At 48.9% G+C, this 24139-nt stretch overlaps 2 protein-coding genes across 5 annotated transcripts in view; both read right to left on the minus strand.

Moving 5' to 3' along the window:
- Window positions 1–9938, minus strand: part of LOC101830370 (cytochrome P450 4F4) — a 35021-nt gene extending 25083 nt beyond the window's left edge. The window contains exon 1 of one of the 2 annotated variants that reach the window (XM_040739065.1): window positions 9824–9938. The gene's annotated coding sequence lies outside the window, so the exon portion shown is untranslated. Of the gene's footprint in view, window positions 1–2905; window positions 3976–9823 lie in introns of those variants that run through there. The other variant, XM_040739063.1, reaches the window with a different exon arrangement.
- LOC101830103 (cytochrome P450 4F5) lies at window positions 5976–23197 on the minus strand. 3 transcript variants are annotated; one of them, XM_040739061.1, is made up of 14 exons: window positions 23043–23197; window positions 22524–22722; window positions 19007–19151; window positions 16617–16670; window positions 16398–16525; window positions 15090–15211; window positions 13690–13960; window positions 13318–13384; window positions 12988–13117; window positions 10596–10729; window positions 10420–10484; window positions 10183–10265; window positions 9824–9935; window positions 5976–6246 (listed from the first exon to the last, which is right to left on the minus strand). In XM_040739061.1, the coding sequence occupies exons 2-14, from the start codon at window positions 22719–22721 to the stop codon at window positions 6121–6123; spliced, it is 1635 nt and encodes a 544-aa protein (XP_040594995.1). In that variant the 5' UTR covers window position 22722; window positions 23043–23197; the 3' UTR covers window positions 5976–6120. The 3 variants fall into 3 exon arrangements, with proteins under 3 accessions (XP_040594995.1, XP_040594996.1, XP_005083448.2); XM_040739062.1 differs by lacking the exon at window positions 5976–6246 and adding an exon at window positions 7082–8196; XM_005083391.4 differs by lacking the exon at window positions 5976–6246 and having other exon boundaries at window positions 8896–9935.
- Window positions 23198–24139: the final 942 nt, after the last annotated feature.

Here is a 24139-nt window from a genome sequence, read left to right on the forward strand (position 1 = left end):
TCCATTTCCCAGGACACCAGAAAGGTTCAGGATCCATACAAATGGGAAATAACCTCGCAGACAAGGTAGCCAGAGAATTGGCCTTAACTTCATAAGTCATGACGACCCTAGTTGACCCAGGAGGAAGAAATTTGCCAACTACACACCTGAGGATCTGGCCTGGATATGTAAACAGCCCATGGTACAGAGGTTATATGAAGGAGTCTAGTGGTGGACACTGATGGATGGCCCATCCTGCCAAGGAAGCTGGGGATAAAAATACTTGAAAAGATCCACAGAACATCCCATCTGAGGATATGGAAGATGCAGGACTTGCTCCAAAGACCAGGCCATTGAGGAAATCGTTTCACGCTGTCAAGCCTGTCAGCTGACCAATGCAGTGTCTTCCCCCTCCAATCCGGGTACCAGGGTGAGGGGGACAAGACCAAGTACATATTGGGAACTGGACTTTCCAGAAGTTAAACCTGGTAAATTTGGGTACAAATATCTGCTAGTGTTCGTAGACACCTTTTCTGGATGGACGGAGGCCTTCCCCACCAAGCATGAGACAGCCAACAAAGTGGAAAAGAAACTGATTGAAGAAATCCTGCCCAGGTATGGCTTTCCAGCAATGCTTGGCTCAGATAATGGGACAGCATTTATCTCTCAGGCAAGTCAGGGACTAGCCACTGCACTGGGGGCAGATTGGAAACTTCATTGTGCATACCGATCCCAAAGTTCAGGACAGGTAGAACGAATGAATAGAACTCTAAAAGAGACCTTAACCAAATTAGCTTTAGAGACTGGTGCGGACTGGGTGACTCTCCTTCCCTTTGCCCTTTTCAGAGTGAGGAACTCCTCATACCAGATGGGCCTTACCCCTTTAAAAATATATGAGTATCCTCCTCCCATGATTCCTAGTCTACAGAGTGACCTTATTTCTACCCTAGATGATCAAGATATTGTTAATGCCCTCCAGAGGCTACAACGCACCCAACAGTAATTCTGGCCTCAACTCAAAGCCATTTCTGAATCTGCTGCTCCTCCCAAACCCCAAAGGTTGCAGCCGGGCGACTGGGTCTTCATCCCTAGGCATCAGCCAAGATGGAAAGGGCCCTTCGTGATCCTGATGACCACCCCCACAGCCATCAAACTAGACGGAATCGCCACATGGGTCCACTATTCCCACGCCCGACCTGCAGATCCCTTCGTGGTACTGGAGGACTATGAGAGGGAATCATGGGAGCTGTCCAAATACTCAAACAACCCACTCAAACTGCATCTTCGCCAACAACACAACACTTCTTCATGATACACCTGTTCCCGCTCACCACGGCTGCTGACGGCAATCCTCACACCCCACAGAACCTGACCCGGCAACTGTACGATGTCTCAACTGAAAAGATTCTCAACCAGACCTGTATGATAACCACACCTGGAACTTGGTATCCCAGTATCTAGTTTGACCTCTGCCAGCTGTTCATAGACCACTGTTGCCCTGATGGTGTAGGAAACAGTCACTGTGACAAGGGCCACAAGAGTTGTACAGCTGGAACCATTTCTATACCAGCTGTCACAGACCTCAGGCATCTTTGGTCCATTTCTGTGTTTGCCCGGGGCACCTCTCAAACATGGGGACCTGTGGAGGGGCCCCTTACTATCATTGCAAAAGCTGGTCTTGTGCATCCACCAGGCACACCTGGTGCCCCCCCCCGCCCTGATAGATGACCTTATCCAGGTCAGTGGAGGCTCAACTCTCCCCTCTTGCTCTGGTAGCAGAGCCACCTTGTACGGATGCCGAGCAACTAACTGTAACCCCTTGGTCTTACACTACACCCCAAGGGGTAAACAAACAATGATGGATGGGAGGCAGGTAGCCCCTGGGGATTAAGACAGGGTATTCAGCCGCCAGGATGATGGAGCCCTATTTGGGTTATGACTCAGAATCCAATGGCCAAGCAACCAGGCTGAACCTGGTGGTCCAAAACAGGTCTTAATAGACAAACCCAGGTTTGGCTCCATTAGTTCCAGCCAACCCACCTCTGCTCCGCTCTCCACTCGAGAAACTTTAGAAACAGTACTCCAACAATCTTATCCATTTCTCAATGACACGAATCCCAGTGTTACTAAATCCTGCTGGCTCTGCTATGACACAGCTCCACCATACTATGAGGGGGTAGTGGTCCTAGGAAGCTATTCAGTTGAGAAAAATTCTGACCAATGCAGTTGGTACTCAAAAGCCTCTTTAACTTTACAGCAAGTGTCTGGATGAGGAACCTGTATAAGGTTCCATACCACCTACTCATGCTCACCTCTGTAACCAAACGTATCCCACCGTTAACCTGGAGGGATACTTGATTCCCCCACGATACTTGGAGGACATGCTCCACAGGTCCTGCTCCCTGCGCACACACAAAGGTAATCAAAGAGACTAAGGGCTTCTGCATACTAATCCAGTTCCTCCCCAGACTCATCTATCATACGGAGGAGCAGCTATTAGACCTCATAGAAAACCACAAAGCTAAAAGACAGCCCATAACTACAATCACCCTCAGCCTCTTAGTAGGCTCGGACATAGCTGCAGGTATAGGGACAGGAACCATGGTTCTCATACAGCAGAGGCAACATTATTTTACTTTGAGAACAAGCCTAGACAATGGCCTTAAAAGAATAGAAGATTGCATTACTCTCCTAGAAGACTCCCTTTCCTCCCTGACTGAGGCAGCCCCACAAAACCATAGGGGTTTAGATTTACTATTCCTCCAACAAAGTGGATTGTGTGCAGCCTTAAGGGAGGAATGTTGCTTTTACAGAGACTATTCAGGTCACATAAAAGTCAACATGGCTAAAATCAGAGAAAGGCTAGAAAGACGAAGAGAACGTGAGGCTCAGCAAGCATGGTTTGAGTCTTGGTTTAATAACTCACCCTGGCTCACCACGTTCATGTCCACAATAACAGAGCCCCTGGTTGTCCTCCTGCTCCTGCTTACATTTGGTCCCTGTATTCTGAATAGATTGATACAGTTTACAAAGAATAGATTGGGAACCATACAGCTAATGGTTCAATGATCACAACATTACAGACCCCTAGCAACAGAAGACAGTTAAAAATTAAGCTTTAGAAATCCATGATTGCATTCGTGCCAAAAATTAGAGGAGGAATGAAGAGCCAAAACTCCACATCAACCCTTCCCCCAGCCTTAGCTCCTGGAGACTATGTTGTAAGCAACAGGTCTAGGGTCAAAACTGAACACAAAGGAACTCCAACTTCCCCACCCTCCCCCAGTCTCCTAGATACTTGGATCCTGGGGACTGTTTGACTGCAAAAGAAACTCTCCTGTAGTCTCTAGGAAATTCAGATTTGAAAAATACTGGTACAATAGACCACCTACAACCCATAGAAACCACAGAATGTTCCCTCCCAGCACCAATCTATGAGAAAAATGGGTACATAGGTATTACACGCCAAAAGCATGACTTTGAAATTTTTCTTGATTGTTCCCCAAGTGTCAACCAATCAGAAACCAACCCATACCTACTGATGTAATCCTGTAACTTTTGTCTTTAAAACCTAGCAGTAGACAGGGAACTTTGCCTGCTCCGGAATCTTGCTAGACAGGGGTCCCTCCCGCGGAAGGATAGAACAATCAATAAACCTTGTACGTTTGCATCGGTGGTCTGTCTCCCTGGTCTCTTCGGGGATCCTTGTGACTTCGGCACAGCAAAGCAAGTACAGAAACTTTTAGAATTTGTAAATTTTGTAAGTATCCTTCCCCCTCGCAGAAGTCACCGCCACAGCTGTCTCAGAGCTGCGCCAGGGCTTGGAGAAGCGAAGGTGCAACCCCAATACACTCTAGGTCAGCAGGACCTGAGGGTGCCAAGAACTCAGAGTTGCTACAATGGTGGCCTTTGACTTTTCAAGCAGCTGCAGCCACAGATGACCTGCGGCAGGCCAGCCGGGCCCAGAGAGCAAAGGTGAGCCAAGGTCTCCAGATTCTCCAGATTGCCAGTCCCTGGTGGGAAGGCCACACCTAGAAGTTCACAGCCTTGGGAGCTGCCGCCATGGCCGCCACCCACCAAGTATATGGAAAATGCTAATTAGTGCAGTCTGTCAGAAACTGTTTTAAGACGTTATAGAAAAAAAGGCGACATAGATGAATTTATTCAAATTTGTTCAGATTTTGAAAGCTCTTAATTCAATGGTTAACTATAACTGCTGTATTTCAAGAGTTTTCAGTTAAGGATGTTTTATTCCAACAAACTAATCATGACCTAGGGAAAAGGAGGACTACAAGATGTATGTATGTTCTGTATGGTGTGGACACACGTGTGTGTGCAGTGTGCATGCGAATGCATGGATCCTAACAAAGGAACTACTTGAATTGCTTTGTGGACAGTCAGAAAGGGCACCAGGTCACAGTGTCTAACAGGAAAGGTTGTCGAACTGTGCCTCCCACAGTTGGTCCCCAGAGCCGACCGGCTGGAAATGGCCAAGGCCAGCATGACCTGAGAGCCCAAGGATCCTGTATGGACGGTTGGATAGCCTTTAGCAGAGGAGAGGATTCAGAAATTCTATTTTTGTGGTTAGAAATCTAAAGGGTGGAGGTTAATACAAGATTTGAGAGAAGTTATTGAGAAGAGGACTCAGGGAACTGTGGTTCTGTAGGTCCCGCCTAGAAAGGTGTCTGTGAGAATGCATAGGAGGCCATGTCAGCTAATGAAAGCTTTACATCTTGGACTAGAAAAGATGACTTACAAACGTTAAATACTCTCAAAAACTAGTGGGAATTATGACCTATTTAAAATTGTCTACAGGAGATCCTGACCCCCTCAGTGAGACTCTTAAGGGCAGTTGTGACCCTCTAGACAGCTCATGGAAGCTGCTAGACAGACGCTGACTCAGATGGAGCATGGCATTGACGTGCCCATGAGCTTTGAAAACATGAATTCAGGAAATAAGGAAAGTTGTGCCCCAGACTCCACATAATGCACTAAGCCATGCCCTCTCCGTTTTAAATTTTCTGAATGTGGATGCCCGTGAGCAATCTGCCATGGACAGATTCTGGAAAGATGGAACTCGAGCGACTTTCGCTCAAGCCAAATGGAAAGATCCCTGCACTGGACTACGGAAAGGACCCGACCCTGTTTTAATATGGGGTCCAGGGCATGTTTGTGTTTTCTCGAAGGAAGAAGAAAACAGAGCTCGATGGCTGCCAGAGCGCCTGGTGAGGTGTGTGGAGCAGAGGAAGGCCATTCCTGTGACGGTGGGACCCCCCAAAGGAATTCCAGTGAGATCTGCTGAAGCTGTGTCCTGACCCTCTGATGTCATCCTTCTTCAGCCCGAGAAGGAAAGACTGTCACTAAAGATTTCCAGTTCCTCAACAAGCCTGCTGCTTCAGCTTCCCAGACCTGTGAGTTTTCTCCCTGGATCCGGCCAAGGACTGAGTGTCCATCAGTTGATCCACACTGCGTCTTGGGACGCAGAACTCATCTTTGCCAGTCGTCCCCCTTGGGGAAAAGGACTCATAAGGACAGGTGGACACTACTGTAGAAATGATGTGTGCAAAAGTCCTCAATACATGAAGAGGGGATGGACAAAAGATTTGCAGTCAGTTTTCAGGACCCAAGGACTGTACTATCTCAAACTTATCTTTGGAAATCACAAGCAGCAGTGCATTGGACTTTAAGAGAGGCAAAAAGAAAAGGTTCAGAATTGTGGATTTATCATACTTCACTCACTATGAGAACATTCTATTGTCCTTTGATTGATTTAAAAATTATTAGAATTGTGATCCAGCCAATTATGTGTCTATTGTTATTAATCATACTGAAATTATTAATGTTTACAACCTTTGCTATGCTATGTATGTGTTAAAGTCACAGCTCATTCTGATAGGATTTTAACATGATGATGCTTATGTGTCAGTAGATAGTATGCAATTAAGATGGCAGATTTAGATTTTGTTACAGCTAAAAGTACTGGAGACATCCCAGAACAATTTTAAGGCCATTTCATTTCGATCATCCTTCATTCCTTGAATAGGAGATGTTGTAGCCACAAAAGCATATGCATTGCTTAGCATGGTCAAGCTTGCTTGTGAACTCCCATGGAAAGTTGGCTCAGAGGTGCTTGGCATCAAGCTATGCACTGTCCCCTAACCTTTTATTACAGAGGCTGGTGGTCAAAGACGGATAAGATCTTTTGGCCTTCAGGAGACCCAAGACAGGTGACGCATGACGGAATGTGTGTTCCCACGACGGGTAAGCCTGGAAGGAGGGAGAAGACGACCTAAGACAGACACAGTCATCTGTCCTGTAGCAGAAGTGCAGGTACTATTTAGTTATATTAAGAAAGGGGAATTTGTCGGTGCCCAAAAAGATGGAACATCTTGACTAAAGGCCAGAGAGTTCAAAACTGTCCTCAGCAAGTCATAAGACCTAAAGGTCAAAGACGTGGCTGCAGTAGGATGATTGATCTTAGCCTTGGGTGTCTTATCTAAATAACTACAGACTGGGTATGAGGTGTGGTTACTCCTGATCCTCAAGGTCAGATAATGAGAAATTAAATATAAGGTGTGGTAACTGAATCCTTGGAGAATTGAGGAAGAAAAGTCTGTTCCATATACATGATATCATGTTCCCCTTTTTGGTTAAGGTATTTAAGAATGGTGAAAAATAAACCGGGCACGTTCAGTACTCACTGAATTGCCCTCCTGGCATCTATCCTGTTGTCTTTTCCTTTAATGTTTTTAGCTAGCCTTTCTTAACCTACACTCCCCTCTTAGGTACAAACCATGGGCAAGTCAGTTGCATCTAACCGTAGCTCCACAATGACATGCTCCCACACCACCCCCAGCAGGACTTGCCAGAGCCAGCATCTTCTGGCTCAGAGAGGTCTGCTGAACTCCCAGAAGGATAATGGGTGAGCAGACAATGCAAAGACCACCAATGCCCACCACATGCAACTTGCAGCTGGCCTGAGCTGGGTTGGGCCATGTGGAGGAGACAGTGTGACCAGAAATCCTGATGCCTCAAGAGCAAAAACCATCACCCTTCAAGAATGGCTTGCTTGGAAATGGCGAAATGTTCAAAACACATTGGGTCAAGTGCATAGGTTTTTCTTTTTTCCATTAAAAAAAAGAAGAAGAAAACACACCAATGGCTGACTTTTGAAATAAGAAATGAAACTAAGAACCTCCCCTGACACCTCTCAGGTTTTATGAAAGGGCTTATACAATCCACTGTTGCATGTAGCCTGAAAAATAATGCCTTGAATTAGAAAAATCAACAGGAGATTGACTCTCAGTGCTTCAGGGAGCTTGGATTTATCTGCCCAAAGTAAGAAGTAAACTCAAGTCCATACACAGACTTAGTTAACTTCCTAAGGGAGGCCTTACCCTTTCCGAGGAGCAGATGGGAGGTGGGGGGGGGGGAGTAGGGGAGTGGAAGGAGAGGAGGGAGAGGGAACTGGGATTGGAACATAAAAAATTAAAAAAAAAACCTCAGGTCCATACATACTTAAAAATGGCCAGACTGGCCACGGCATCAGCAGAATGGGATGTCCTAGAACAGAGACAAGCCTCCCAGGCCCACAAGCCATATGTGTGAAAGCTGAAGTCACTGCTCACTTCTATGGCACAGTATCCAAAGCTGAAGCCACGCCCAGAAACCCTGCCACAAGTGGCCATGCTGTGGTTCCACCCCACAGGCCAGCAAGGGAACTCAGCCACTGCTTAGCCTGGTTCTCTGGACACAGGTGATATCTGTGGTTTCTTGGGTCGGGCAGCAGGCTAGGGAACCCACACACACACACACACACACACACACACACACACACACACACACACACACACCAGGCTCTGTGGAGGCCTCAAAGACCCTACTGCTGCACCCAATGGTACATCGGGCTTCCCGTGAACGTGAGAATCAGAATCGGGTTGCAGTAGTGAGTGTGGAGAGGTAGAGCTGTTCACCGGGTGCATGGCTGTGGTACTGGCTGCTGAGTTCCAGTGTCTTCTCAAAGGCCAGCAGCTGCCCCATAAAGCTGAAGGTGGGCAACGTGACATGTTGGACATTTTCCTCTTGCCAGCATCATTGGGAGACAGGTTCATTCTTTGCATCAGATAGGCGGCAGTGACAGTCACCCTTCACAGACTACTTCATCAATGAAGTGGATGGGCTCCAGGAAGAACAGGGAAAGTTCTGGCTCCTGCAGATCTGATGTAGGTAAACTCACTATTGCTCAAAGGCATTGAGTAGGTTGGATGTGACGTTAAGGACATAGCTGATGACATATTGCCATCTAGGTTGGTAGAGGTTAGGCCGGGATCTAGACTACAAAGCTGTCTGGTTGGATTGCCAATGTATCTCAGTATGACTGCTGGGGTCAAAACTGAGGGACAGTGCCCTCCCCTCAGGACCAGTAGGAGGCGTGTGGTGAGGCACTTGGGGAGGACACCGTGTCCACTTAAGTCTCATAATGCTGACTATTATGCCTGGAATTACCCCCAAGGTAGTTGGCCCGATGGCCTTGCTTTGTAGGTCAAGGATGGAGACCTGAGGGCCAGGTACTGAGGCCGACAGACAGCAGGTAGTGGAGTGCTCCTTGTCTGCCTGGTTAGGAGAGATGGAGCAGATGGGAATGTGGTCCCTGCTGAGAGGGCCAGCATGAGGCCAGCTGATGGCCATCTGAGTGTGTAGCCACCTCCTGGGCCAGCAATCCAGCATCCCGTCTACACTCTTTCAGAGATACCTCCTGCTCCAGTTTTAGCCCAACCCCTACACCTGTGCTGGCCCCAATGGACATCTGGCTCCTGGCCTCACTGGCCCCAGCCTGGTCTCCCCTCACCTGCATCCTACTGAGCCTTGAACCCCTGAGTCTATTTCTCAAGTCAGGAAAACGTAAAACTCCAAATCTTAGCTGGTTTAATTTTTATTTCTGGAGACATAGTTTCATCAAGCTGCCCAGGCTCGTCTCAGACTTTCTATGTATTCCAAAAGAGGCTCCAACTCATGGTCCTCTGTCTTGCCCTCCCAAGTACTGGGACTTCAGGATACCCACCTAACAGTTTTAATGGTCTCATGATGAGGGGAGAGTAGAAACCAAAGCCCAAAAGAAAGGAAAATTATAAGATTCTTGTGAAGTCAATGGGATTCTCAATGAACATCGCCCAGGACAAAAGTAAAAAGAAGGATCGTGGAAGTGTGATTTCGTTCATTTTAAGCTGCCTGAATGATCTTGGGTATCACAAGCCTGGAACATCATTTAACGGGCTTCTCAAGGGCGCCAGGATTTCCCTTTTCTGGGAAACCATTTTACCCAAACTTTACAAATATTCCTCCAGGTGTAGTGCAACAGCCCACTCCTGTAAGAGGACAGAAACTGGACAATCGCTTCAAATACGAGGAAACAGAAGAGGAGGTAGAAGAAAACGAAAACGGTGCGATTAAGGCTTTGCTTCAGTGCTTAGGAGTCTCAAGCCAGCCCGAGACCCTGCTCCTTCTCCTACTCTGCTCAAAAAGCTACAGTGGCTCTTACACGATGAAGTGCAAACGTGAGGGGGAGGGGGGAGGAAGGAGTTGTCAGCAGCATGTAAAACTTGCATGGCTAATCAGCAAACAGCAAAATCAGCAGCCTCGCCTCTACCAGCCCAGACCACAGTGGGTTCTGTTGTCCTCCAGCACCCCCTGCTGGCGCATAACGGGGCTCGGCTTATTCTAGGATCCACCGAGTTCAGTGGGTGGGTGGGGTGAGGAGGTCCCAGGCCAAGCTTGGGGATCACTGTGCACCCGAGCTCAGCGGTTCCACCCGCAGCCACAGCCCGCCCTCTGCGCGCAGGATCACCTCCGGCTGCCTGCGGGGCTCCTTGTCGTCGGGCAGGATGCGGAAGCGCAGCAGTGTCAGCGCCAGGGCCACCTTCATCTCAGCCATGGCGAAAGTCTGTCCTATGCAGTTCCTGCGGAGGGCGGGGCGGGGACTCTGACTGTGCTGGGACCCAACCAGGCACCCTCAGACCCAACCTGCCCCAGTCCGGGCCGCCCCTGGATTAGCCTTTCACCTTCCAACTCTAGACTCTGCAGACTTTTGCACACACCCTGAGCCGAGGATGGGAAGGAGACCCAGAACCTAACCACCCCAACTCCCCATTAATCCCACGGACAGTCCCAGACTCCAGCCCATCACTACAAACTGTCTCCCCTCACCTGGGCCCTGCGGAGAAGGGAATAAAAGCCAAAGGTGACCTCTTCTGAGGGTTTTCTGGGTCAAAGCGGAAGGGGTCGTAGACCTGGGGGAGAGGCACGCTTAGATTTCTAGATTGTGTCTCTGAACACAGCCAGCCAGCCCCAGAAAAGGCAGACATGGAGAGAGGACAGCTTCTTGTTTCCAGGTTAAGGCCGCACCCCTCCCCAGGTCCCAGAAATGCCTGGAGGATCCCCCACCTCAGGGTCTGGCCAGACTGAAGGATTGTGATGGATACCAAAGATGCTGATGATACAGATGTTCCCTGTTGGACAGGAACATCCAGTCAGTATCAGGTCTGAGCTGCCCCTAGGGACCATCACCATACTCAGGGGCCTCCCCCCTGCACCTCCCCTAACCCACGACTCTGAGGCACCTTTGGGGATGACCCTGCCATCAGGCAGCACAATGTCCTGGGTGCAGTAGCGAAGGAGGTCTATGACGGGAGGATGCAGCCGCAGACTCTCCTTGATGCACATGGTGAGGAAGGGCAGCTGGGCCAGGTCGTCCCTGAGGAACAGCCACACAGTTATCCAGGAGCAAACCAAAGCCTGGCTCAGCCTCACTGGCACTTGTTTGGAGTCTAACCATTTCCCTCTCATTCTTAGTGCTATAACAAATTGTATTCCAGACGAAGCAAACAAGTTTGCTTTGTTTGTTTGTCTCTAGCTACTAAGAATAGTCTTGAACTCCTGATATTCCCCCATGCCACTTCCCAAGTTTTGAGGTCACAGGGGTCAACTAAGATCTTTGATCTATGGCTCTGGGCCAAAGATTAGCACCCCATCACAAAAACACCAGGAAAAAGAAAAAAACTTAACATGAAATATTTCTAATTAAAGCATGCCCTTCCAAATTGATTCTTAAACCACTTGAGAAATGTGCAATGCAAAAAAAGCTTTGACAGTTTTATATAATGACCTGGATGTGTGGTGATACTCAAAAAAAATGGAGGACGGGAGATCAGGAATAAACAATTGGACAGCATGGGCTATAGGAGCCTTTGCACCAGAAATAAACTATATAAAGAAATAACAAGAGCAGAAATAAAGATCGTTAATGGCCTATATGGTTATTTAAATGAATAAGTGCACTTCCTAGGAGGGTGGTAATGGAAGAAACGACCCGCTTCTACAAAGCTGGCGGCTCTTAGCGCTCATCTATCTATCTTAGTTTTTTGAGACAGGGTTTCTAGATGTAGCCCTGACTGTCTTGGAATTTGTTCTACAGGCCAATTTAGGCTTGAACTCACCTCTGCCTCCCATATGCTGGGATTAAAGTCATGTGGCACCACCACATTATTTTTTTATATTACATTAATTTTCAGTACTATCCATAAGCCTTTTGCAGTTTTTCTATCTTTTTTAAATGCATTTTTAAATTTTCAGACATGCATGTACATTGATCATACTCACCCTCCAGTACTCTCTGGTCCCCTCCCTTTCCTGCTGAGTGCCCTTTGCTGACCTAGCCAATCTCCCTTCTATTCTGAGGTCTTTCCTGTTTGTGACCGGATGAAGTTAAAGTGGCTTTGCATGAGCATGGGGGTGGGGGTAGGAGTTTGTGTTTAGAACCTGAAAATCCTTTCCCAGGACTGGATTTCACAGAGGCTTGCAATATAGGCAAATGTCCACCGCTAACTGCATCCCCACAAAACAACTTCATTCCAGTTACAAGAGCTAAAGTTCATGCAGAGGCAAGTCAATTTAAAAATGAAAGACAGAGACAACCTACCAGTCACTAAGATCTATTAGAAAACTGTAGTAATAAAAATGAAAATAAGTTTTTAAAAACTAAAGCTACTAAGGAGACCTGTGGACTATAGGGCCGAGATGGGCACAAGAAGGCATTCCACACACTTCTGGTAAACGGGTAGGTGGTTTGGAGAAAGACATTAAGAAAAATAGCAATAAGAATTAAAGGCAGTCAGACAAAGAATCCCAGGACTGGAGAAGAGGAGTCAAGACAACCAGAGGCCAAAGTCAGTCTCAGTTACAAAGTAAGCTGGGGGCTGTCACTATCTCAACAAGCAGCAGTCTAGATAGATAGACAGACAGACAGACAGACAGACAGACAGACAGACAGACAGACAGAACGCTTGCCCATCATGATGGCACACACTTTTAAATCCAGCACCTTGGAGACAGGCAGACAAATCTCTATGAGTTTGAGACCAGCCTGATCCACATGGTGAGTTCTAGGCCAGCCAGGATTACACAGTGTAACCCTATATAAAAGTAAAACAAAACAAAAAAATTTTGGCCCCCCCCAAATACAGGCTAGAGTCTCTCAATACATCAGGAACACTCAAACTCTAAGTTAATAAGCATGTCTATTGTCCCAAAGATGTGTCATTTCTTCATGGTGAGAATATCACTTCTCTTTTTTCTTTTTCTTGGTATGTTCAATGAACCAAATGGTACTGAAAAGTAGACCAAGATATAGCATGGATTTTCACAAGGCTTGAAAAAGAACTGTCCAAGAATTACAAAAAGAAGAATGGTACAACAGACAAAGGAAATTCACCAGACAGCAGGAAGAGACTCAAGTAAAACAAATTGGGTTTGAAAAGAGCCATAATGGACCTGGGCCATGCTGTGTGTGTGCAGTGCAATTAAGTAAACGAAGAGATGTCCAAACCTTGCACATAATCCCTAAATATAAAGATGTTGGGATACTACAAGTATATCAAGTATACTTAGTAGTACCCAACATGGTGACCAATAACTATAGTAACAGCAACAGAAACCACAAGGACCTGTGCTCACCACTCAATCTCCTCAAGCTCTCGGTCCCTCAGCAGCTCCTGCACCTCCTGCCGGCAGCGCTCCTGGTATTCCGGGTGCCTTGCCAGGTTGTACAGGATCCAGGAGAGTCCACTGGCTGTGGTGTCATGGCCTGAGGGTGGGTAAACAGGCAAGCTTGGATCTCAGGCCTGTTTAAGCACAACAGTGTACAGTACCCAGAGAGTGAGGTCCCCAGAGAACGGTGGGGGAGGGATGGATAGAGAGAATGGAAGGATTCTAGGTTCCCCCACGATACCTACATGGGATTGACAGGCCTCTACCTCCTCTGGAGTCTCACACAGGGACCCTCACCTCCAAACATGAAGGTATCAGCTTCTGCCCTGATGTCCTCGTCTGAAAGCTCCTTTCCATGTTCATCCTGAAGAAAACAAGACTCTCAACACTGGCCATGTCTGAAGTGGTATAGGACAGGTTCTGAAACCCACTGTATACACAAGGGGCCTCCTCTGTCTTCTTCAGAGCCTGCCTCCTCTTCTTCCTGGGTGTCCTGCCTGCTGTTTGGTCTTTTAACACAGCCTTCATAAGAGTCACCTCTAAAATGGATCTCTGCTCTGTGCCTGGTTTTCATAAGCACCATTTGTAACTCCTAGTACCCCTGGTCAAGTCCAACCTCTTAAATTTGTACAATGAACGTTCACGCTCCTGTAGCCCACATAAACCCACCTTGGCCAACAAGAGCACATCGATGAAGTCCAAAGTCTTGGACTTAGACTTGGCCTTGAGGAACTCATCAACACTTTTGCTAGAGAGAGTTCGGCGTCTCTCCCTGATGACAGCATCCGTGAAGTCATGCACCAGGTCACAGGCCTTGCGGAAGCGCCGCCCATCAGCAGTGAGGTAGTACAGGAAGTCCACATACAGGAAGAGCTTCTGGGACCTTTTTACTATGAGGGAGCTGAGCTCCAAGATGGTAGCGATGTATTCACTGGGAGACCTACAGGGCAGGCCACAGAGAGGAAGCAACTTATCACACACACAGAGTCCCAGAGAAGCTCCAGCCAGAGTCTCAGGACCAGGATCCACCCTGAAAAGGGCATCCACAAAGCTCCCCACAAGTAGCTCCTGCCTCAGGAATCCAGGGCACATACGGGCATCATTTCCTCTTCGCATTCACTCAGCATCCACCCCTGCTCTCCTCCCTTGGTTTCTTGTGACCCTCCTCTCCTGCTTCCTTGGACCTCGTATCTCTATTGAAGCTCCTCCATTGATTAGATTGCCCACTCTCACTGTGCTAGGACCACCCCATCCCACCCCTGTACAGACTCCTTCTCCTACGACCCGGGAAACACAGGATGGAGTTCACGCCCTTCTGCCTAGGCGACAGCTTTAAGATCTGGCCACTAGCTGGAAAGGGTGGCTCCTGGCTGTGATCCCAGCACACAGGAAGCAGATACAGGAGGATCAGAGCTCAAGGCCAATCTAATCTACATAGTGAGTTCCAGGCCAGACCAAATACAGACTGAGATGGGGTCAAGATAAAAGAGAGAGGATGGAATGGAAGAAGAAAAGAAAAGATGTGTGGGCTAGGAATGCTCTGTAATGGTTAACTTGGAAAATCTACACTACCCCAAGAAGCACCAAAGATTAATAAAGCACATTTCTGTGTATGTCAGAGATGGTGTTTTGTCTCCAGATGGAATTAAATGAGCATGTAACACCTGCCCTGAATATGGACAGCTTCTTCCACCTGGATGGGGTCACAGGGTGCGAAGGGGAGGAGAAGCTTGCTGGAGCAGTCACATTCTCTCTGCATTTCTCCGCCATCGTGGTGGGAACCTGTCATTCCCCACCACGGTGGACTGAAACCAGTGGACAAACTAAATCTTTCCTTCTTAGTTCCGTTTGAGATATTTTACCACAAAACTGTAAGACGCCCTTCAGTGTCTGTGGAAGACGCCTCCTTCTGAACGGCCTCTTTCACCGGCTGCCTGCCTTGCCTTACGCAGAGTAGTCCACCCTGGGGGACACTCATTCTCCTCTGTCCCTGACCTTCACTGCAGTCCTGCCCACAACCTACTTCCTTGGTACATGGCCAATGTTCCAAGGTTGGGACAGGGACTCACTCCTGACAGTTGCTGTCAAATCCAAAGAGGCATTTCTGCAGGCTGTCCAGGGTCATGAGGCTGATGTTCTCAAACATTTCCAGACGGGCGCTGCCTTCCGAGGCCAGGCACTTCCACTTTTCCTGACCAGAGAAGGGGACAGACATGGGGCTGAGCCTCTGATCCTTGAACTGCTTCCCAACCCTAAACACTAGACTAGGCACCTGGCCACAGAGAAATCCTGACTGATGGGAGCAGGGGACGGTACTATTACAGGCCTTAGGTCACCTGAGCCTAATTCTACCTCCTGTGTGCCCTTGGTCCACTTGCTACCTTCTCCTAGGTCCTGTTTGTCAACTCTTCAGCTGCAATTAAGTTGACAGGATTTGTTACCCAGTAAACAATAGTTCAAGGCTTGCCCTATCATTCACACTCTCTTACTTTTTGTAAACATGGAGAACACTGACTTCTCTCACCTCTGGTTTCATCATGCATAATGCAATGGTCATACTCACCTCTGCCTCATGGCACTATGGAAATGACATCACTCAACATAAGCCATGGAACTGGCATAATATTTTATATGCAGAAAGTGTTCAATAAGTGTCAGCTATGGTTGTCCTCCTCGCTTAGCATAATTGTAGTTGGCTATAGAAATGGCCCCGGTTTCTTTAAGTCTTCCATTCTTAGCCTCTGCAATGTATCCATGTAAAGTCTCTGCTTTCTCCCTTTTGCAACCAGCATTTTCCATGCTTGAAAACCCAGAGTGAACTCAGCTCTACCCAAAACCTTTAGTTTCATTTTCAAATGAGTTTTGACCATAATCACCCCTCCACACTGCTACCACCACCCCACTCCACCCCCACCCCACACGCCAACCAACTTCTCCCAGAAGGACCTGGGTTTTTCAAGACAAGGTTTTGTTGTTAATGTAGCTTGGACTGGCCTGTAGTTCACAATCTTTCTTCCTCAGTCTCCCCGGGGCTGTGACTGGGGAGTGCATCACCATGGCCAGGTAAGGGGCAGTGCAGTCTAAACTAGTATCCTACACAGAAAGAGCTACATCTATAGACAATCTTAACCTGCCGCTTGACTCCCTAGGGCTTCTGCAAGGGAGAGTAGATACTACTGTGATAGGAGCCCCATCTACATGCTAAGAGCATGACTCTTATTACTGCTCTCATATTACAGATGGGGGAACTGAGGCTTGGAGAGGAAAAATGATGTCCCCAAGACACGCAGCAGAAAAACACATTCAGACTATATCTATCTGAAGTCACTCCCTTCTCTGCGGTGTTCTACATGGGAGCCTGAGTTTGAGGAACTCACGTGCATGATGTTCACACTCTTGTTAAAAATCTTCACATAGGGCTTTAGGATGTCAAAGTGGAAGGCTGGTGTCAGCAGACGACGATGGCGGCTCCATTTGTCACCTGAACTCAGGAAGAGCCCATCCCCTGGGAGGATAGCCATGGCAGTGAGCAAAGGTGGAACCTTCCTCTGACCTCACCCCCAGGTGTCCCCTGACCCTCTCCTTGAGGTACTCACCCAGCCAGGGCTTCAGGAAGCCTAAGAAAGTCATGTCCTTGGGGGCCACCAAAGCTGCCGTGAAGAAGGACAATCAGGGGTCATGGAGAGGGTAAAAAGTGGTCTTTGGGGTGGGGTAGGGGCTCCCGAGGCTACCTACTTCCCCTCCAAATACAGGAAGGTAGGAAGGGAACAGGGAAGGGGACAGAGGTGAGACAAAACCAGATCAGACACCAGCAGCAGAGAGAGCAAAGGTCAGCCTGACTGGGAACAACACACCCCAGCACGCCTTGACACGGCTGCTACACGATCCCCTGTGTCTTCCACATCTGAGCACATCCAGCACTCTACGGGCTTTGCAAAGGCCTAGGGCACGCTGTCAGTTGCAGCTCTCTGACAGGGCCTGACACATCCTGGTATCTATGACAGGGGCACATGCTATCATGACCTGACATGAACCCAACACACATGGTATCCCCTGAAATGTAACAACACAACACTGGTGTGTAACAGTCTGGCATGACCTAATTGTGCCCTTCAGATAATCCCAGATTGGCATTTAAATACGGTCCCTCTCGGGTCCCAAATGTGACCTAGATATGTCCCAGACCTCTCTACTTCTCTCCTCTATGCCACACTAAGCATTAGGTGTTCAGAATTAAGGGCGCCCCTATTCTCAGAGCCATGTGCCCAATGGAAAGAGTTGCCTCTGCCCTCTCCAACCATCAGGCAGCCCCGGACCAGCCAGACCCAGCTGATCCATCTGGTACTTTTGGGGCAGCCAAAAGTCACTGAACTCAGGAGGTGGAAAGGAGTTCATGCTATGTGACATGCGCCCCCCAACCTCAACTGTTCACCCAGGAGGTTCTCTTCTTGGAAGAATGCTGTTGGATTTCATTGGGGACACAGGGAAGGAAAAAAGCACTACATTATTCTGTCCCATACAGAGCTATGTGCACCCCACATTGTGAAAGGAGTCTGCATGCACATATTGTGAACAGTACAAGACAGACACACTGCCAAAAGTTTGCAGTTCTGGGGGAACTATGAAGAATACCAAGAAGAGTGTGAGACCAACACCACAGAGGCTCACCAAACTCTACATCTTCAGGAATGTTTGCACCCAGCGGCACAGAGAATCAATGATGAGGGAGAAATGCTGATTATGATAACGAAAGAAACCTTGGATCTCAGATGCCAGACTGACCACATAACCCAGGGGTTGGGACTGAGCTCTGGAAGGTCTGTCTGCTTTTGCGCGTGCAGAGGACATGAAAAGTCATTTTCAAGGCTGTGGACTCACTGTCTTCAGATCACGAGCTTTGTAAATAAAGCACATTTTAAAGATTCAGTCCCTAGGGCTCGAGAGATGGCTCAGTGGCTATGAGCACTGGCTGAGCTTCCAGAAGACCTGGGTTTAGTTCTCAACACATACATGGCAGCTTACAATCACCTGTAACTCTACTTCCAAAGGATCTGACACCCACTTATGGCCTCTGAGGCGCTGCATACATGTGGCACACACGCATCCATGCAGGCAAACACTCACACATATAAAATAAAAAGAAAGGCCCGGCTTGGCACGGTCAGGCATGCCTTTAATCCCAGCACTCGGGAGACAGAAGCAGGTGAATCTCTGAGTTCAAGGCCAGCCTGGTCTACAGAGTGAATTCCAAACCACCTAGGGTTACACAGTACCTCAAAATAATTAAATAAATGCCTCCAAAATAAATACTTCTTAGAGACAGAAGGACCCTGGGGCTTACTGGCCGGGGAGTCCCCTGGGTGAGCTCCAGGGGAATGAGAGATTCTGTCCCAATAAAGGTATGTAGAGGTCCCCAGGATAGCAACTTAGGTTACCTCCTGTCCTCCACGTGCACACACACATGCACGTAGATTCATACACATGCACACACACACATACACACACACACACACACAAGCATGTGGATTCACACACATGCATACACACACAAGCATGTGGATTCATATACATGCATCTACATACATACGCGTGCGTGCATTTATACACACACATGCACGTGGATCCATACACATGCATACACATACATATGCAAAAAGATTCATCAAAGAGAAAGTTTCTTTTTTTCAGTTCTAGAATGCAACCTATGGCTTTGTTCCTGGTAGACAAGTGTTCTGCCACTGAGGAATCCTCGGTCAATACATTCTCTTTCCTAGCTTAGGTCACACTGGGTTGAGCATCCATCCCCCACAACGCATGCTGACCTCAGCAGCAAGGGAGGCTCAGGACCTTATCCAGTCACCCAGCAGGTTAACCACAGAGACACCGCCACTGTTGGAAACGGCCCCGTCTGCTGCTCAGCCTAGACAATCCAGGGTAGAAAGGACTTGGACAAGAGGCAGAAGGGTTGGGATCCTAGAAGGGATACCTGGGGCATGGAGCAGCGGGGCAACATATGTAGGGTCAACAAGCCTCAGCACAGGGATGATGGGCCCCAGCCAAAGGAGCTGGACATCTTGGAAGGTCTTGCCCATCTCGGTCACCTTCTGCATGCCTTCCTCGTTGCTCTGGATCTGGGGAGGGAGAAAGTTGAGGCAGTCCAGGCAGGACATCTCAGATGTTCCCACCCTTTGCCCAATATGCTGCACCCCTCTCACCCTCCTTCTTGGGCCATGCATCTGTGTGTCATGGGGAGTTAACCTGAGTGCAACTATGAGTGTCCCTCCCTGTATCCATGCATCCACTTACATCCCTCTCTCTGATGCGCCACTTTCATCTCTTATTTGTGACCTAGATGTAGACAATTGACGGATCAATGGATAGACAGATATATCCACACGCACACACATTTTGAATAGTAGGTGATGGAGGTATGAACTAATTGATAGAGGGCTTGCAGAAGATAGATAGATAGATAGATAGATAGATAGATAGATAGATAGATAGATGATAGACTGCTGATAGCTATATGGTAGATATATAGACAGATACATGATAAATAGCATAGGTATATGATGTTGAGAGACATGGTAGGTAACTGGTAGCAGAAGAAAATGATTAGAGGTAGGTCTAAATACACATATGTGTATTTATTACTTTGACATAATTCTGCTTCCTTTGTCATTCTCTTCATTCCCTTCATCTGATCGCTCCCTCTCCCCTCCCTCAATGTATGTGCATGGCCTTTTTCTTAAGGGATTTTCCCCTACGGCTAAATCATCTCTCTCTCCTCTTCCTTACCTCCTTCCTTCAATCCTCTCCCCCAGTCAGGAGTGAACCCATAGCTAATTCCATGCCGCCCACCTCTCTCACTTGTCCCTAACTTCAGCAGAGTCCACTAGCACCACCTCCGGGCAGACATTTCCCTAGATTTGCAGCAAAGAATCATGGAGGTTCCCAAGTCTTGTCATTTATGCAGGAAACTGATGGCCAACTCAGGAGCTAGACCCTGGGGTAAGGCGGCAACTTCAAGAAAGATGGAGGAGGGAAGGCGGGAGAGGGTGGCAGGGGAGCCGTGTGGGAAGATCAGGGAAGGAGGGCCTAGCACTAGATACAGAGGGGATCAGGGAGCTCAGGGGAGACCAGTGCGGATGTCATCCTGCCAGATAGGAGCTTCTGGGAAAGGTGGAGAAGCTGTGAGGAGATGAAAGAGACAGAGCCAGGATCCAGGGACCTAGAAATCACCAGTGTGACAGAGAAGAGAGGCAGGCCAGGAAGGGACAACCACAAGGAGATGGCAGAGCAAGTAGACTGGAGGCTTAGTGCAGGAAGAGCCATGGGAGGTATATGGATGGGACTGACATGTCTTCTGACTGGACAGCATCACGATGGATAACACACAGAAAACATGGAGTTGGCGGTCACTGAAAGCAGCAGGTTTCCTAGTGTCTAAAGGGAAGCTGATTGGTCAAGAACCTCAGACTGATTCTTGATGGGAATCTGAACTAAGGTGGAGATGAAAGGCCGGCTCTCAGGAAGCCGCAAGTTAGCATGTACAAGGGAGGGAGATGCTGAGGGGATGTTGGATGAGGGAGGGGAAAGGAGAATGTCAAAGGAAAGAGGGCTCTGTTGAGAGAAAGCGGTACTTAACGAACAGCACTGGAGGGGATAGCTATATGATGAGTGACACTGAAACCCAACCTGCGGTTCTGCAATAGGGTGCCGTGACACTGAAACCCAACCTGCGGTTCTGCAATAGGGTGCCAGCGCAGCAGCGCGGAGCAAGGGGACCCAGGGACCAGGGAACTCCCCACACCAGCAAGTGTAACGTTATAACTGATATCAGAGAGAAAGTGGTTGTGCTGCTGAGATTTGGCTCTGGAGTAGAGTAGTTGCCCAGCATGCACAAACACTAGGTGATTGGGATATTCACGACCAATGCTAAAAAGTGTTCGATTTTTACCTAAGTTGTATAGCGGAGTCCGCTAATGCAACTTCAGGACAAAGGGCAACATGAGGAAGGAGAGTGACCAAGGGGAAGAGTAACTATAATCATTCTTCTACCCCCCCCCACAAAGAGCCCCTATAGACGGAGCTAAGAAATCACTGCTGGATTACCTCCAACAGTCTATGCAGCGGGAGGCGCTCGGGCCGACCTCAACTTGATGTGCCTGCTTCGTTCAGTCACGTGGGAGGCCTGCCCCTTTGTTGATGGTTTTTCTGTCCTACCAGGTCCCGCCACCCTTCAGCCCCAAATAAGCACAGGGACTCTATGTTAATCATAACACCGTTGGTCAATGGCTAGGGCTTCTTATTGGCTAGCTCTGTCTTAATTATTAGCCCATTTCTACTAATCTAAGTGTTTCCACATGGCCTTGGCTTACCAGACAATGCCCGGACCTGTTATTCCTTTGTGGTCTACATGGCACTTCTCTGCCTACCTTTCCCAGAATTCTCCTCATCTCCTAGCCCCACCTGTCTTCCTGTCTCTATCAGCCAAACAGTGTTTTATTCATCAACCAATAAGAGAAACACAGATACAGAAGAACCTCTCCCATCACCCCTTTTTGAATGGAGACAGAAGGGGAAGGGATGGGGAGGGGGCTAGATGGGGAGGCAGGAGGAGAAGAGGGAGGGGGAACTGTGGTTGGTATGTAAAATAAATGATGAAAAAATGGTAATTAAATTAATTAAAGAGGTCCGACAGCTGGGAGGCCAGCATGGAACTGATCCAGATCCCCCCCCCCAATGTGAGAGTCAGTGAGGAGGCCTGGGCAACCTATGGGGCCCTGGGCAGTGGATCAGTGTTTATCCCTCGAATACTAACAGACATCGTGTGTCCATAACACAAAAAGGGTTGCTCTCTCTGCCTGGACTCTTAGGGAAGTGCCTGGACCCTGCCCTGAGTGAAATGACAGACTCTGGATATCCCCTATGTGGAAGGAAGTGGCAATAGGGTTGGAGGCTGGGGAGGGATGGCAGGGTGCAGGAGGAGGGGAAGGAGAGGGAACTGGGATTGACACATGAAGCAAGCTATTTAAAATTAAAATAATAAAAAAATTAATTAAAGAGAGAGAGAAATCACAGCTGATTCCTACAGGGCAAGTAGCAATCCAGAGAGGCGCAGGCGCCGATCTGAAATCAAGAGAGAAGGGCCAGGCAGGGCAAGGCCTTGAACATACCGCAGGAAGGCCTCGAGTCCAACAGTGAAAGCTGTCACCGCTCACCCTGCACTGCCCACCATGGGAGCTGCTGAATAGGAAAGAACCCAAGAACAGAGGGCCCCTCAGTCCCGGTGAGATGGTGACTACAGCGGGGAAAAGAAAAAGGCCTCTGCACACAGATGAGACAGAGGGTGTGCTGGTGTGGGAGGGGAGAGGGGCTCACTGTGCGCCCCCAGCTCAGACTCCTCCTGACCACACCCCGCCCCACTCTTTGAGTACCTTTCCTGACTCCTAGGGAACACATCCCCCCTGACACCCCAGGCCTATCTGCTGCATACTCACCATGCCCAGGTGACCTAAAAACCAGCTCCTCCTAGGGGACTGGGGGAAGCATCTGAGGCGGGAGCAGTTCTCACTGTATGAGTAGGTCCAGGCAAGAATTCTGGCCAGAAGCCAGGAGGCCGCTCCAAACAGGAGAAGATGCCACGGGGAGGCCAACAAGGAGGACCGGTCCAACCCAGACACACTGGGCAGCAGCATCCTGCAGAGCCAATAAACACAGGGGGAGGAGATCCTGTGGGAAACTCCAGGATTCCTGAGCACTGGCATCGAGGAAGGGGAGGGAGGTCCATAGGCACCCAGGTAGAGTGAGTAAGTGAGAGAAGGAGCAGGAGAGGAAGGGATACACAGACAAGAGCTGCTAGGATTCTGAAAAAGCTGCCTCAAGTACATGCAACTGGCCCCAGGCAGACCCCCCAAACCCAGGGTCGCTCATGCCAGCTGGCTCCATGGAGCCTCCCCCAAGGCTCCTCCTGATCACAGAGTCGGGGCCCTCTCTTGACTCACACCCCGGGCCTGTACCTGATTTGAGGAGCAGCCTGTCCCAAAAGACTTTCTCTAGCCTCCTGTGAAACGCATTTATTTCCTGCTTCCTAACTGCAGGGAGCTGTGGGAGGCTGGGCTGCTGCTGGGCTGAACCAATGAGTGCCTCCCCGGCTCAGCCACTTCCTTCCTGCCTGGGCAGCCGGCCAAATCGAGCTGGGCCCGGCTTGCCTGGAGTGCCACAGCCACACACAGGCAGGGCATCTTTGGGATTCAGCTTTTCTGAGTCAAGGCCAAAGGTGGCTCTGTGCCATCCAATTTACAGCCGCCCCTGCCCTTCCAAGGCCAACGGTTGGCCTTCAGATTAAAGTGTGCAGGAGGAAGTTCAGCTGCCAGGAGACCTGGTTCAGGACAGGACAGTCCCAAGCCATCTCTCCAGGTTCTCTCCGCTTCTGGCTGGTGGGGATACAACACGCAGTACTTCTCACCACATAAGGGCAGGACTGGCTCTGGAAAGCCTCTGCTCACCAGATGCACTGTCAGGTAGAGCTAAGTCCTGTCCTCCAGCAGCCCAGCCCCTGGGTGGAAAGAAGCATTCCATACTAAAACAGGGAATCCAGCCCTGGCTAACGGAAGAGAGGGAAGTACCAGCTGGGAAAGCACACTGGAGGCTGAAGGATCATACTTCAGGGTGAAAGGAGTCAGACTGAAGGAGGCTTTGAGCCGAGGTGGTACAGAAAGAGCAGGCATACAGTGAACCATCCTCCCGCCCGTGGAAGGGGCATCACCCCTAGAAACTGTCCTAGATTGTCATGTCTTGGACTTAGCAGTCACTGAACTCACCCATGGCCATGCTCCCCATTTGTTATGCAAATAGGAGGGACCAATAGGTCCCCAGAGCCAAGACTTAAAGAATGTTGTGTGGGCCATCTCAAAGGCTGGCCAATAAAAACAAGCCCAGAGTCTTGAAACAGGGTGGAAAGGCAGTTGATTGGCGGTTGACACAGACGATGAGATCAGTGGGCAAATCCAGATGGGTCAGCTCAGGGCCCCCAAAACTAGAAATGAGGGCCAGTAGAGACTTAGTGGTCTATGATAGGTGTAATTTAAAAAAGAGGCCCGTGAGGGAAAGACAC

The sequence above is a fragment of the Mesocricetus auratus genome, unplaced genomic scaffold (assembly GCF_017639785.1).
Source record: "Mesocricetus auratus isolate SY011 unplaced genomic scaffold, BCM_Maur_2.0 Super-Scaffold_100676, whole genome shotgun sequence".
Classification (NCBI taxonomy): Eukaryota; Metazoa; Chordata; class Mammalia; order Rodentia; family Cricetidae; genus Mesocricetus; species Mesocricetus auratus.

Bases quoted from the DNA above. Each gene is read 5' to 3' on its own strand.
- LOC101830103 (XM_040739061.1), bottom strand. From the start codon at position 22,721: ATGCTGCTGCCCAGTGTGTCTGGGTTGGACCGGTCCTCCTTGTTGGCC. The intron at 16,526-16,616 runs GTGAGTACCTCA...CTATCCTCCCAG, and splicing joins CTTCCTGAAGCCCTGGCTGG to GGGATGGGCTCTTCCTGAGT. The intron at 13,118-13,317 runs GTGAGGGTCCCT...ACCCACCCTCAG, and splicing joins TGATACCTTCATGTTTGGAG to GCCATGACACCACAGCCAGT.